Source organism: Acinonyx jubatus, chromosome F2, assembly GCF_027475565.1.
Source record: "Acinonyx jubatus isolate Ajub_Pintada_27869175 chromosome F2, VMU_Ajub_asm_v1.0, whole genome shotgun sequence".
Classification (NCBI taxonomy): domain Eukaryota; kingdom Metazoa; phylum Chordata; class Mammalia; order Carnivora; family Felidae; genus Acinonyx; species Acinonyx jubatus.
In genome coordinates, this window is record NC_069394.1 from 67,244,919 (window position 1) to 67,259,371 (window position 14,453).

Here is a 14,453-nt window from a genome sequence, read left to right on the forward strand (position 1 = left end):
TCACAATTGTGGGTGTTGTTTTGAAAACGTTCATTCAGTATTAAAGATAATTGTGTATTTGAAAAATAATACATAATTTTTTATTTTTATTTATTTTTGAGAGAGAGAGAGAGAGAGAGAGAGAGAGAGAGACACAGAGTGCCAGTGGGGGAGGGGCAGAGAGAGAGGGAGACAAAAGAATCTGAAGCTGTCAACACAAAGCCTGGCTCAGGGCTTGAACTCATAAGCCGTGAGATCATGACCTGAGCTGAAGTCGGACGCTTACCCGACTGAGCCACCGAGGCGCCCCCAAAATCATAAACAATTTAGACAGTAATAGTAAGGTTTAATAAAATCCTCTCTTCCAGTGGGGATAGTCTTCTTCATTTAGAAACTTCTAACTGGAGAAGGAAGGAAAGGTATCTTCCACAAAGGGTTACACCAGAAATCAGATAGTGAGATTTTCATAGGTAATATAAGGAAACATTGGTCAAAAAGTGAAAAAGACTGATCTGGATGTATATCAAATTTTCAGCTCAGGACAAAGCTAAGAGGGTTAGACAATATAATGAATACTGGAAACAGGAATTGAAAGGGAAACAATGAGAAGGCAAAATACTATACTTAGGTCAAAAATCAACTGCATAAGAACAGGATGAGGAAATGTGTGGCTTAGCAGAATAGTTGAAAGCAGAGGTTCTTAAACTTGATTGTTCACTGGAATCATCTGGGGAGCTTTAAAAACTACTCATACCTGGTCCCACCCCCAGAGGTTCTGATTTCATTGGTCTGGAGTGCAGGCTGATGGCTTTAAAAGCTCCCCATGGGGGTTCTAAATGTGCAACCAAGGTTCAAAACCACTCATTTAAAGGTTTAGTTAATGCAGTGGTTCTGATTCCATTGGTCTGGAATGGAGCATTTATTTTTTTAATACCATTTCAGGTGGTTCTGATGGGCAGCCAGAGCTGATAACCTGTGGGGTATCACAAAGCTTAAGACAAGTCTGTGGTGATATGATTTCAAAAATCTGTTGCTCCTCTGCTTCCAACAAAACATGAATAGAAGTCTGGTATGCAAGGTGAAGAAAGTAGTTCCTTTCCACGTTTCTAATTGAAACACCACACCCAATTCTGACACACTTTTAGAGACACATTGATTAATTGAATTCATCTAGGATGCCAAGAGACTGAGGCCATGTCATCCCTGACACACAATTTAAAAACATGATTGGGGCGCCTGGGTGGCTCAGTCGGTTGAGCGTCCGACTTTGGCTCAGGTCATGATCTCACGGTTCTTGTGGGTTCAAGCCCCGCATCAGGCTCTGTGGTGACAGATCAGAGCTGGAGCCTGCTTCAGATTCTGTGTCTCCCTCTCTCTCTGCCCCTCCCCTGCTTGTGCTCTGTCTCTTTCTGTCTCTCAGAAATAAATAAATGTAAAAAAAAATAATATAAAAATAAAAAGAACATGATGGTTGTCTTTTTTTTTTAATGTTTGTTTATTTTTGAGAGCGAGAGAGAGCACAAGCAGAGGAGGGTCAGAGAGAGAGGGAGACACAGAATCTGAAGCAGGCTCCAGTCTCTGAGCTGTCAGCACAGAGCCTGACGTGGGGCTCATTTGAGAACTCGGGAACAGGGAGATCATGACCTGAGCCACCAGGTACCCCATTTGTCTTTAAATATTTTTAAAGGGCTAATATGTGGAAGAGGGATTTGATTTTTTTTTTTGCCTTTATCTTTCCAGGACTTTATGAATGCCATCTTTAGAGGTGTCTACTCAGAAATTGTGCAGAATCTTCTCTAGAATCTTGCCCCACATTCCTGTTTATATGCACTTCCCAACTTTGAACTACCCAGATTGCAGTGTCCATGAAGGCCAAACCATGAAGGCCAAGAAAACCGTGTTTCCTTTTTTTTTTCCTGGCAGCAGTGGTCCACTGCCCTGAGCAGAGTAGGACCTTCATAAACATTTATTGAACAAATGAATGTTGAATTTACATTTCCACATTTTAGCAGAAAACCAAATGTTGTGTCTTCAGTGCAGAGTGAAAGTAGACATTTGTACCAATTCAGACGTACTGCTAACTTGATTTAAAATATATTAAACAGGGGCGCCTGGGTGGCTCAGTCGGTTGGGCGACCGACTTCGGCTCAGGTCACGATCTCGCAGTTCGTGAGTTCGGGCCCCGCGTCGGGCTCTGTGCTGACAGCTCAGAGCCTGGAGCCTGCTTCACATTCTGTGTCTCCCTCTCTGCCCCTTCCCTGCTCATGCTGTGTCCCTCTCTGTCTCAAAAATACATAAACATTAAAAAAAAATTAAAATATATTAAACAGTTGTTGAGCCCAAAATTAGCTATCTGCTTCAAGTTATCTGATTATTGCAATTTCTAATTTACCTTCTTACCTGTCTTGAAGGCAGTTATGTAAAATGGACACACACACACACACACACACACACACACACACACACACACACACCTGGAGCCTCACTCCATTTCTTCATACCTTCCGGAACACTGCCTGCAGATCCTCCTGTCCCCCCTTCTCACACACCTTTGTAAGACCGCCCAAGTGTTCAGCCCCAGTGGACTGTGGCAGGGCTGGCTGTCCATTTCACTGCAGCCATCACTGCTATCCACGGATCACCATGGCTAATCAGACTGTGTGACAGTCTGCACCGATCATTAAGATGACCCAAATTAACAGCCTGGCCATGTCACAGTACATTCATTCCACATATACAGACATGGCCTAAGTGTGAGGCAGAAACTTGGATGTGCTTATTTGTGTTTGCATCGTTACATGCATTATTGATTGTCATGAGCTGCTTCAGCACTTTAAATCTGCAAATGAGAATCATCTGTCAATTATTACAGCCAGGATTGAGGTCTGAGGGCAACAGAGAAAGTGTGTATGCCTCTTCCTACCAGCAGTTCCTCTCGTTTGCCATTTTCCTTCACAGTTACGTGGTAAAGCATCTTAGCTCAACACATTCCCCAGCTTCTGCTTAGGAGGGATACTTAATCAGAATATTTTCAGCTCCTGAAAAGAGAAACAAATCTCTCCTAGCCAGGTGAAGGAGGTGGTTCAGGCTCTGCACTGTAAGTTCATGGTGGGAATTCTGTAATCCAATTTCGTGGCGTGAACTGGTCAGTAAAGCTCAGTTCTTAATAAAACACAGGCAGCCTTATCTTAATCACAATCGAATCGTTGGCACCTTGTGGTGCCTGGTGTAAATTATGCCCAAAATATTTGCATTCTCGATAGCCATTTCTCCACAATGCATTTCAGAAGTAGAGGGTCCTATTACCTGCTAAATGTTAGTATAAATTAACAATCCATTATGCACAATAAGTTTTATAAAACATTTACAGACAGAGATCATGTTTAATTAAAATTAACTTGCGTACGAAAGCCAAGTGCACTAATGATCACAATGACCTTTTATTACCTACAGTCCCTTATTTTGGCTGGATGATTGACAGCTTGCTGTTTGGCTACCATGTTGAATTTCAGCTGACAAGACTTTTCATTTTAACTCAATTTGCCCGCCGATCACAAGCTGGTGGCAGGCCAGACCCAAGTCACCCAGCTTTGCCTCAGCAGCTTGCTCTACTTCTCATTAGTACGCATTTATTCAGTGGAAATTGGAAGACAAATGCTTGAAGGCATGTGAACTAAGTATAGCAAATTAGGTTTAAAGACTGAATATTTATAAGTATATGGAAAGTTTTTTTTTTTTTAATTCTAGAGCGAATTGAGAACTGAGTGCTAGCTTTGGTATAAAAGAAATGACGATAGAAGGGGGGAAGGAAGATTCTAAGAATAACAATACTATAAGCTTTTTCTTTCCATTTTGGAAATCTGCAAAATCTCTCTGACAACACCTTATCAAATACCAACCTGGCCTCTCTTTCGTGGAGTGCTTGCACAATGAAGTTTAACACCTCGTGTGTGAGAAGGAGGAAAAAAATGAGGGTCATGTTCATTTGTTGCTTGGTTATCCCTTGGTATGTTTTAAATTGCCTTGTTTGTTCGGCACTAGCACAGAAACAGATGTTGCTCTACCGTGCAGGATAATTTACTGTACCTCCTGGTGCAGCATGGAAGTCCTCCCAGGGCCCAGCTGGTCCGTCAGTGGCACTGGCTGGTGTCTGCTCAACTATGACAACTACAAGTCAAGGCTGCAGTTTTTTTTATTGTGCAGTTGTCATTCTTCTCAACATATAGCTCTGCCTGCATTCTTACGGGGGCTGGTGGGAAAGCTGCTGGCTTTTGTGTCTGTGTGTTGTGACACAGAGCCACGGAAGCTCTCCTCTCCATTGTTGATAATAATGCAACTCATTACTTTTGTCATCTAATGATTATCAGCATGATCGCTCAGAGCGATGGCCAACCTCGTCTTGCACACATAACTGGTACTGGAAGGTAAAACAGATTTGTCATTTACGATCTGACCGCTAAGCCACACTTTGTGCTCCATTATTGTGATTAACTTCTGCATAAGATATGCTTGCCCAATTGTCATTTGTGATACTACAGTGGGCGCAAGCTGCCATGCTTCCCTCGAGCACGTCGGCCAATCGGATGTGACCGTGTCGTTTGGACTGGTAAATGCCTGCCCTGTCACAGAGCCGCCCCACAATTATTTTTGCTTTTGTCTTTCTTCTTCCCACACCCCTACTGGACTTGTTGGGTGAACCTCACTGCTACATATGTCAGCTACCATTTCACACCACAAGCCAAAATGATGCTACTCTGCTCTTGAGCCAATGGAGCCAGCAGCAGTACATGGGAAGCCGACCCTTGCTTTTCAGCACAGAAATGTTGGTCAGTGGTGTCCTGCGGCTGAAATCCGTCGTGTCAGGTGCCTTGTGGCTATCTGCGGTAGAGTCCATGTTCCAAAACCAAAGTTCTTTTCTGGCCTCATCACCAACAAACCGATTTGACTCTGCCTGATTATAATAACGAAGGCAGTCCAAAAGAATATGCACTGCCTCACTGTATGTCACATTGAATCACCACACTGGCCACACAGAGCTGACCGCAGCCTCATTTCTTCAGACAAATGCATGCTTAGGGAAAAACATCCTGGGAGAAGGCACCCAAAGCTACTTGATATCCTTGTGCAAACTGTGTGTAGATTTAAGTTTTAGTGAAATAGCATTTATTTTTATTTTTTAGTGGATGCAAGCCTTCACTGACCAGTGCATTGCTATAACCTCATAACTGAGTACTCTATGTTTCAGAGCTTTGTTGAACACTGAGAAATTGGGATGTGTGTGTGTGTATGTATGTGTGTGTGTGTGTGTGTGTGTGTGATTCTAAATTGCAAACCATAAACACAACCATTTGTTACCATGTGAAAGGGGACAAATGCTCAATTTGGAGCTCTTTTTCACATTGCTGATTAGAAAGAATCAAGCTTTATATTCTAGGACCCATTCACGCTGGTGAAAACATAGTCAGTTTTGATTATGAAGGCAGAGATGCAGACCTAGACAGGAGCTACATGCTGATATGCATGCTATCAGAATGATTTATGCAAATTATGCATATTATTCCCAAAGGAATTCCTCCTCAAACTGCCAGGATAAATTGCCGGAAATTAGCCATAAAATCTGTCGTGCTAGGAGCAAAAGGTGAAGGCCACTGGGAAAGCAAGGACATTCAGCTTCTGGAATCTTCCAGGTTAGGATGGCGACTGTTATTTTCCCTGGATGCTGAGGGAAATACGGTTTCTTCTGAATCCTATAAAAGTCTTTTTACTTTGAAATTTTTCCAACAAATGCTGACCCACATTTTATTTACAGCTAGCATAAAAGATATTAAGTGTTAAGCCATTGCAGAAAGCACTACTACAATTACTTTACTATGAACTGCCTAAGTGGTTGTTAACTGTCCAAGCCTGGTTTTAAAGAGGTAGCTGTTCTAAAGGTTGGTGAAATAACCCACCAGCACCATACTTGAACGGGGATATGGTTTTAATGTCCAAAGGATATACCTATAACACAGCATTCCTCTCTTACAAACCTTTCCTTCCTACAAAAAGCCTAGTTAATGGCTCTCTGCCCAAGTACACCACTGTTGCCTTCTGTGATTAGGGCCAGGTCACAGCTAACTCCCCTGCCTCTTCCTCACTCTGGCCATGGAAGGCCACCATGGCTACCTCTTGGTGCTCAACAGATCTGATTACGAAAGGGCTTTGTTTTCAATCAAAGCTATTGGTAATGAGCTTAATGGCAATTGAGTGCACTGTTCAGGAGCAGTTGTATTTTAATAAGCTGTTGCTTGCTTGTGTCCTTCAGAAAGCACCATTCTCGAGGTTTTACGACTATGCTCATTCTCAAGCATCTTCCGTTTTGTTCAAGACGATTTGACTATACATTCAGAGCCGCAGGACTACTGTCTGCGAAAGGGGGACTTGGTCGCCATCTTTCCTCCAGCCTTACACTATGACCCGGAAATCTTTGAAGCTCCAGAGGTAAACACGCATCATTGCTACTTCTTAGATAACTGCAAGCACATTCCTCTTCCTCTTCCTTATACTCTTTTTTTTTTTTTTTTTGAGAGCGAGAGCGTGAACAGGGAAAGGGGCAGAGGGATAGGGGCCTCATACTCTCTTTCTGTAGCTTGCTTCTTCCACCTTGTCCCAGAAGGAATTTGAGATGGATTGATGACTTCTTTTCTTCTTCCAGTGGGAAAATTTTCCTGTTTACTGAAGTGTTTCCTAAGTATCTCTCTTTCAAAGGTTTTGTGATCTACAAATAGAAATAGAATGATGAGACTAAATGCTACCTTCTTCAAACAAAATAGGCATGGTACCTTGCCTATCGTTACCTGTAGGCCAAAAAAATATGTTTTGCTTGGCAGACAATTATTGAAAACCATAGAGGGCTAACTGTTGACAGGTGGCTTAGAGAATAAATGATAATGACTGTTTTGCTAAGTGTTTCCAGAATGGGGTTGACTGTCCCAGAATCAAATACCATCACTGCCATAGTTAAGCCCATATACTTTTTCACCTCTTACCAAAGGTATATGCCCCTTTTTGATAAATCAGGATGGCATTACGAACTTCAGATTGTAAAGCTGCTGCTCACGGGTGAAGCTCTGAGGGTAATTGTGTCATCTCCTTGTATTTTTTTCTGAAGCTGGAGTTAATGAATATCAAAGACTGGAAATTAATCCACCCTGGCTCATCCCTTAATACCACTTCAGAGGTTCACCACCTGCATGCAAATTGAATGCAGTCATATTCTGCCTGTGTCTCATGAAGTAATGGTGTTGCCATAGTGGTTTTTGTATATAAAGTACTATTTTTGAAAGGTGAACTTCTGTGCTCTTTTTGGGCAGTTTATAGCTGGACCACTTTAAAACCCAGTTTCTAAGTTAGAGGTTTTGCAGCCAGGCTAGATTAAAGTATTGTTGAGTTTTGGAAATTAATAAGAGGATAGACTCCAACTACAATGCAAAAAGTGCATCTATTTAATCAGCAAAGGCAAAATTTTTTAAGTGAGAGGGAAAGTGTGCATATGATTTCTATGTGTTTCAGAAGAAGAGGCAATATATAAATGGTGATAGCAAATCAGAAGTAGGGTATTCGTGAGTGAGTGAACATTCTGCAGACAACTAGCTTTGTCTCCACATGTGTAAATATCAAAAAAAGAATATCAACACATCGGTATTCAGTAAATAGGGCAAAAAATAACTAATCTCTGAAAAATATTTTAAAATTTTGTTTCTGTCTGTAGTTTCTTTTCTTTATTTAAATTGTGTTTATTATATTCGTTATGTGACTATTCTACTAGTCATTAAGTTTACCATTCATATCATGATAATAAAATCAACATTAAAGTTATTAACAAATAATAAATGTTTACCAAATTACCACCATTAACTAGCTATTTTTTTTTTTTTTGCGAACATTATTTTCTTGAAATTAGTTGTGGAATGCTGGTCATTATTGACACAGAAAAATGTATGGTTCAGAACCATTTTTATATTATTCGGCAAGGTCTTAATCATTCATTCTGTAAACATTGACTGAGCACCTACCACTATCAGGCATATAGATTTATTCCTGTCATTTTTATCAACTTAGAATGACAGTAAGAGATGCTGTAGATGCTCATAGAACAGATATTCGTATGAAACTACCATCCACTGACAGTAAAAAAAGAGAAGAAAATCCTGGGAAATTCTGTCCCTGGCCATTTGTCACTAAGAGCACTGGCCCAGAAGCTCTTCAGAGGCTCATATTCCTTACTGCCTTTTGTGCCCTGTAGATCTTGAATGGGAAGACCCGGCCTTAGATATAGAAAACAGACAATAGCTGTTGGGCCAGAAACTTGAAGAAGACTCGCTCCAAATATAAGTATAGTTATTTTTGGAGGACACAGAGACTGAAGAGTCTTAGCAGAGCATAGGTTTTCCTACCCAATGAGGCATGGTTTCAGGATGTTCAAGCCCAAGAGACTCGAGAATATTACATTCCAAAAACAGTCCATTGTCTTCCTTCATACACCTCTCTACTCCTGGAATGTTCCTCCTTACTTGTCCACTCAAGAGGTTCCAGATTACTCCACAAGAATCACCCTTAATCACCTCTTCTTTGGCAGTGTTCCTGATTCCTACCTCATTCCTCGGGGAATTTGCCATTGCCCACTGTGGGGTCTGTTGTACTTTGTTACAGTGCATACCACCTGCTGCTTTCCAATTACTTGTTTATTTGTCTGTGCTCCCATATGCTGTAAGCTCCAGAAGGGGAAAGACCACATCATTGCCTTCTGTGCATTCTCAGTACCTTGCACATGAGGGTGTCCACAGGGTGAATAAATAAGGGGATGCTGGGATGGATGAATATTCTGAAAGAGAAAACATACTTAAGTTAAAATATTAAATCAGAATCAATATTACATATTCAAATATGCATCTAACTAGAACAAATGGATGCGGTGTCTTGTGTATAAATGTAGCAAGACTTTCAGGGCTGGTAAGAACTATGGAGAATGGAGATCCCAAGAGGCATCTAAATAAAACCATTTGTCTACTTCTGAGCTAACATTCAGCTCTTACAAGCATGTAGACCTGGCATGGCTGAGGCCTTTAAAAAAGTAATAAATTTTTTTTTTAAACTCAGAAAATAGACTTTTGGGTAAAGTTAAGAATTTTTAAATGTTTGGAAAAATAATGTTTAAAAACACAACATGGACTAAACAAAAAGTGTTTGGTACCTAACTGGGTCTACAAGCTACCAATGTGTAACTTCTGTGTGAAGAATTATTCTTTTCCTGAATATTGGTTGCTTAGTTTATTGGAGCAAGTCTGTTGGTTGGTTTTTTTGTGGCCAGAGGTGGTGAGGTACAAAAGGAAGCCTGGGGACACACCTGAGTGATAGGGAAGAAACAGCAAACACTTAAGGTAGTAGTAACACTTTATCGCAACCACGTTGCCTCCTAAAGTAAGGTAACAGTGAAGAAAAACAAAGTAATTACAAAGCCATTGGAGCACACCCAAAGCTCTGAGGCTGAAAGACCTTATTTGACCTCATTCTCAGAGGTGTAGGGATTATAAAGTGATAAACGAATTTGAAAGCCCTTGTATAAATTCTGAATCACTATTAAAACTGTTGTATTGATTATTCTGATTATTGTCATTATTCTACAAATATACTGGCCATAACAGATGAAGACGTACTCTAATATTTTGTCTGTATCTCACGTTGGTATAGAGATGATGCCATCCATATACTTGAAGGAAACACATGTATACTGAGCATGTGTGATGCCAAAAGCACTGCGATGGGCATAATGAGTGACCAAGAAATTTAAAAGCCTCTTCTCTTTAAGAGCGCAGAGTGTAGGGAATTGGCCTTATCATATGGCTGTGTTCTCAGAGCTAGGTGCCTCATGTTGAGAGGGTTTCTGCCATACCAGTACATTGGCCTTCATACCTACTGTGTTGGAACCAGGGTGTGCTGCCAGCACGGCACTCTGAAAAGCCCTAATGTTGTCAATTATTGCGATACAAATACTCCCACATGGCTGATTCCACGTTGCTAATATGAAGACCCTAAACACAAAGCTGGGAAGACATATGCACACTCTCTCAACCTAGTATAAATTAATTGGAACCCAAGTTATGGGGATAAAACGAACTCTGTCGTCTTGCTCCCAGGAGTACTGACTGTGAAGCTGGGGCAAGAGTCCAGGCCCTTAGTCATCCACTCAAAGCACTGACAGTTTTTATTTTAAGAAATCATATCTTTTCTCTAATCTGGATTCCTATACCCAAAATGATTGAGTGAATACAAAATCTGATTGTATTGTATGTCACCTACGACTACATTTTATTTTCAACTTCAATGTTTCACATACGGGGAAGTGCTCAAAAAAATCTCTTAAACTCAACTGAACACAATATTTGGAGAATACAAATGAGGGAGTTCAATGGTCCTCAGTCACTTGCACCAAAACTGTTTTCTGTCTAGAAAATTGTATCGTCTATCCATTATTGATTTCTAGTGCTATTATACCATTCTCTATTTGTGAACGCTGAATATTCATCTATGCTTCATTCTCTACATGTCTATTTACTCTTTCAATATCTGTGTTTTCTTCAAAAGCTTGAAGATTGATTTTAAAATATACTTTAATCATGTATTTATTCATTAATTCAACAAACATATATGGAACCTCTACTATGTGCATAGCACTATGTTGGGTACTTTGAAAATACAGAGATCAATAAGACAGCGTAACAACTCCAATCTCTTGAGATTTCTTGGCTCTACCATTCCTGTGGGTTAGCTCCATCTTCAGCCTGGTGGCCACAGCAGTTATAAGTATTCACATATAGGTGGGTCCAGAAGGGAAGCGGTGATTAAACATTTGTTTTTTTTTCTTCACAAGAAAGGAACTTCTATCAGATGTCCTCACAGTTGTTACCCCTGTAGCACTTGTCCACACACCCTATCCTAAATCTGTCAGTGGCCACAGCCATGTGATTACCATGATGGATGCCTAGACAAACCTCAGCAGAAGAAAGATGTTCAGAAGTCAACCACAGAATGATTAGAGAAGTAAGGGGAATTACAGTGTCATGCCTTTTTAAAAATGATTTCTCTATTCTCATCCACTTAATTATTATTGCATTTAATTAACCTTCTTTAGTTGTGAAGTGCTGACCTATTATGGTTACTGCAAAGAGTTTAAGTCAACATGATGAATCCTGTATTTAAGTTGTTCCAAATGAATGTGTGTATCTTGAGTTCTTCACACTTTGTTCTTTGTCACTGTGACCCCAGAATATTACAGGTGAGACTATTATACCCCTTCTCGTTTTGGTAAAAACCAGACCATCTCTCTAGTATCTGCTATGGGCCTTTCCTAATATTGGTTTCTGCTCTAGTTCCCCATGCCCTGACGATGGAAAACAAACTGAAAATAAATTTTAACTCAAAAATATACCTATGCCCATGTGTCATTTGAGCTTGGTGGTAGCAACAGAACAACAGAAGTTGGCCTTTTCTCTTCTTGTTTAATAATATAAACAACTAAGTAAGAATTCCTATGATGTTTATTATAAGGAAATTTAATAGAAGGTGGTAGAAAACTAGAAGAGTATCATTGCTGATTGACTAGAAATTTGAGGGAATTGAATGTGAACACCACCTGCAGGTCACAGGGCTGGGCAGCACATTATATGTTTGCCCCTCTGGCCTCTCAGAGAGGAGCACATTCACTTTCACAAGGAAGAACAGAACAGCCATGAAGTAAAGCAATTATTGGCTTATTTATATAATCAAGACACTATGAAGTTGTAACCCAAGCTAAGTGTTCCTTTTGTATTTCCTGCCTTAGATAGTGCAGGTGCAGTGAGACCTTTTCCAACAAATCATCTCATGAGTAAATTAACTTGAACTGACTTGGCTATGTGAGAAGCTCTTGTGGAGGGTTCTCTCCTCAGATTGGTCAGTGAGAAGGAAGAAGCAGAAGTCCTAAACTCAGGCAAGCAGGCTTGGGTGCCAGTAATGGAAAAAGTCATCGGGAGAGAGTACCATATTGTAACTCTTCCTCCAGGAACAAAATGCATGTCAACAAGAGTGTCCTTGGTCATTAATACAAGGATGCACACATATTTTTAGCTCAGCTCTGGTTAGATCCTATTCAGATACACCCGAGAACTGTCTAGGGGGGCCAGGAATACTTGTGTTGTAATGCAGATTAATTTTGCCATTGTGATTGCATCAGCTTGCAAGTTGAAAGGGGATTGAAACCACCCAAAGTGTGTTTTCTAAGATTGAGCATTTATCACAAAAGGTATCTAGGTGAGTAAGGACAAACCCAGTACTTTTAAAAGAAATTATTTTGATGACATTAATATTGAGTGAGAAAATTAGATGATTTGTGATGGATTCAGAATCCATCCACATATTGTAGGGTTTTCACTGCAATGTGAAATGCTTTCAATCTGACCTGCTGCTTTACCTCTGACTTCATATAGTTCATATCAAAGTTGTGTGCTGAGCAGGTCTAATGCTAATGAACACCAAGTATAGGAAATACTTGGTCATTTTCATGCATGCCACGTGCTGTAATTTAATCAATGGCTTAATTTGCCATGGGCTGGAATAAGGTCACTCAGTTTCCTCTCAGAAACTCAAGCGAGAGTAAATTAATGCCAGGCTAAACACCATAGATAAACCAGGCCTACAATTTTCTGTGACAAGTAATGTAACTTCTGTATGAAAACATATCAGAAATACCTACAACCCTAGAGTTAACCCAGAGAGAGTCCATTGTAATAGAAGTGTGATAAGAGAAATTCAGTACAACGTCCAAAAACAAGCAAGACCAATTTTGTGGCTTAGTTCCTCTCTAGTGCCTTATATAGATTTCACATATTTCATTTTATGTCCATTTAATCCAGACATAAGCACTCGATCCTAAGCTCACAGCCCTCGTCCGTCAGTAGCTAACTGGGAAGGAGTGGAGAAAGCATATTAGGCAGCTCCTGTGGCCAATAAGAGACATTATTCCAGAGTAACAGTGGTGGCCAGTGCAGGAGCCCTTACCTTGTACCGAACATCAGTCCACCAAGGGCCCATCAGTCAGAACCCATCTTAGAGAACAAAAACTAAGAGATGACCTCTACACTGAGTTTCCTAAGTGTATGTATTTCCTAAGAGAGAAATACGAATTAGGAAGAAAAGTCCTATCAGTGTGTGCATTTCACTATGATAGAGGAGAAGTAATTCCCTAGCAGCATTTGAGATTTTTGAAAGTTCATACATGATTTGCACTTGGTCACGCTTTGCTTTCTGGCATTTGCTGGATGCAGAGAGGTCTTGTAAGAAGGGCAGAGAGAGCTGGCAACTTTGTGGAATGGAGGTCAAACTATTTCATGTAAATGTTTAATTTTCATACTCCTTATTTCTTCTTTACAGGAGTTCAGATTTAATCGTTTTGTAGAAGATGGTAAGAAGAAAACCACCTTTTTCAAAAAAGGAAAAAAACTGAAGTGTTACCTAATGCCATTTGGAACTGGAGCCAGCAAATGTCCAGGCCGATTTTTGGCAATTATTGAAATAAAGCAATTGTTGGTTGTACTTTTAACTTATTTTGATTTAGAAATAATTGATGATAAACCTATAGAAGCAAACTGCAGCCGTTTTCTGTTTGGTATTCAGCATCCAGCCTCTGATGTTTTATTTAGGTACAAGGTAAAATCTTAAAGAAGCTGAAAAGAAAGAGAAGAAATCTATCAAAACTAACCTAAATGTCCTTGGCTTATCAATTTGTTTTGAATTTCTGCAAATGTAATTGCTTTGTTTGTTTGTTTGTTTAAGAAGTGTCAATTTATATTTGATCTGTGATCAGTCCAGTGTGCACAAAACCTATCATAAAATAAAATAGAATGTCGACATGAAAATGGACATCAAAATAAGCATAATGATAAACTCAAAATAGCTTTTTTATGTTTTTCTACATACTGTGATTTTCACCTGTCATAGTAAATGTACCGCAATAAATTTGGCACTGTGGGATTTTTTAAGTCATTCATGTTCTTTTCTAATATGTAATATGTAATATGTAATTCTAATATGTAAAACCACACTTTATGTACAACTGGAAATTTGTGCTAGAAATGGACACAGTCTAACAAATGCAAAATTCTCAGAGAAGAAGGAAATTAAATTCTCATGAGATAAACCGGATGAAAATGTTCCCTTCAAGTGTAATATCAATAATATCTATAGCACCTGAGTACGTTTGCATTAAATGAGTTTTGCAGTAGATTAAATGCTTCAACTTCACTTCAATATTTAATCATCCATAAATGTTCTTTATCACTTTGTATACTATGGCTCAATGCAACAAAATTTCTTGTTATGTAAGACCACTCATGTTAAATTAGATACTGATAAGATGTATAAGAACACACAAAACCTATTGCATATTCAGCAGTTGCCCG

The 14,453-nt window shown here is 39.7% G+C and overlaps 1 protein-coding gene across 3 annotated transcripts in view; it reads left to right on the plus strand.

Annotated features, from left to right (window-relative positions):
* LOC106985755 (cytochrome P450 7B1) overlaps positions 1–14,025 on the plus strand; it is a 169,203-nt gene extending 155,178 nt beyond the window's left edge. For 2 of the 3 annotated variants that reach the window (XM_027042942.2, XM_027042943.2), the window contains exons 5-6: positions 6,284–6,459; positions 13,426–14,025. In XM_027042942.2, the coding sequence (XP_026898743.1) occupies positions 6,284–6,459; positions 13,426–13,713 (464 nt within the window). In that variant the 3' untranslated portion in view covers positions 13,714–14,025. Of the gene's footprint in view, positions 1–6,283; positions 6,460–11,149; positions 11,294–13,425 lie in introns of all 3 variants that reach the window. The other variant, XR_003415209.2, reaches the window with a different exon arrangement.
* The last annotated feature ends 428 nt before the right edge of the window (positions 14,026–14,453 follow it).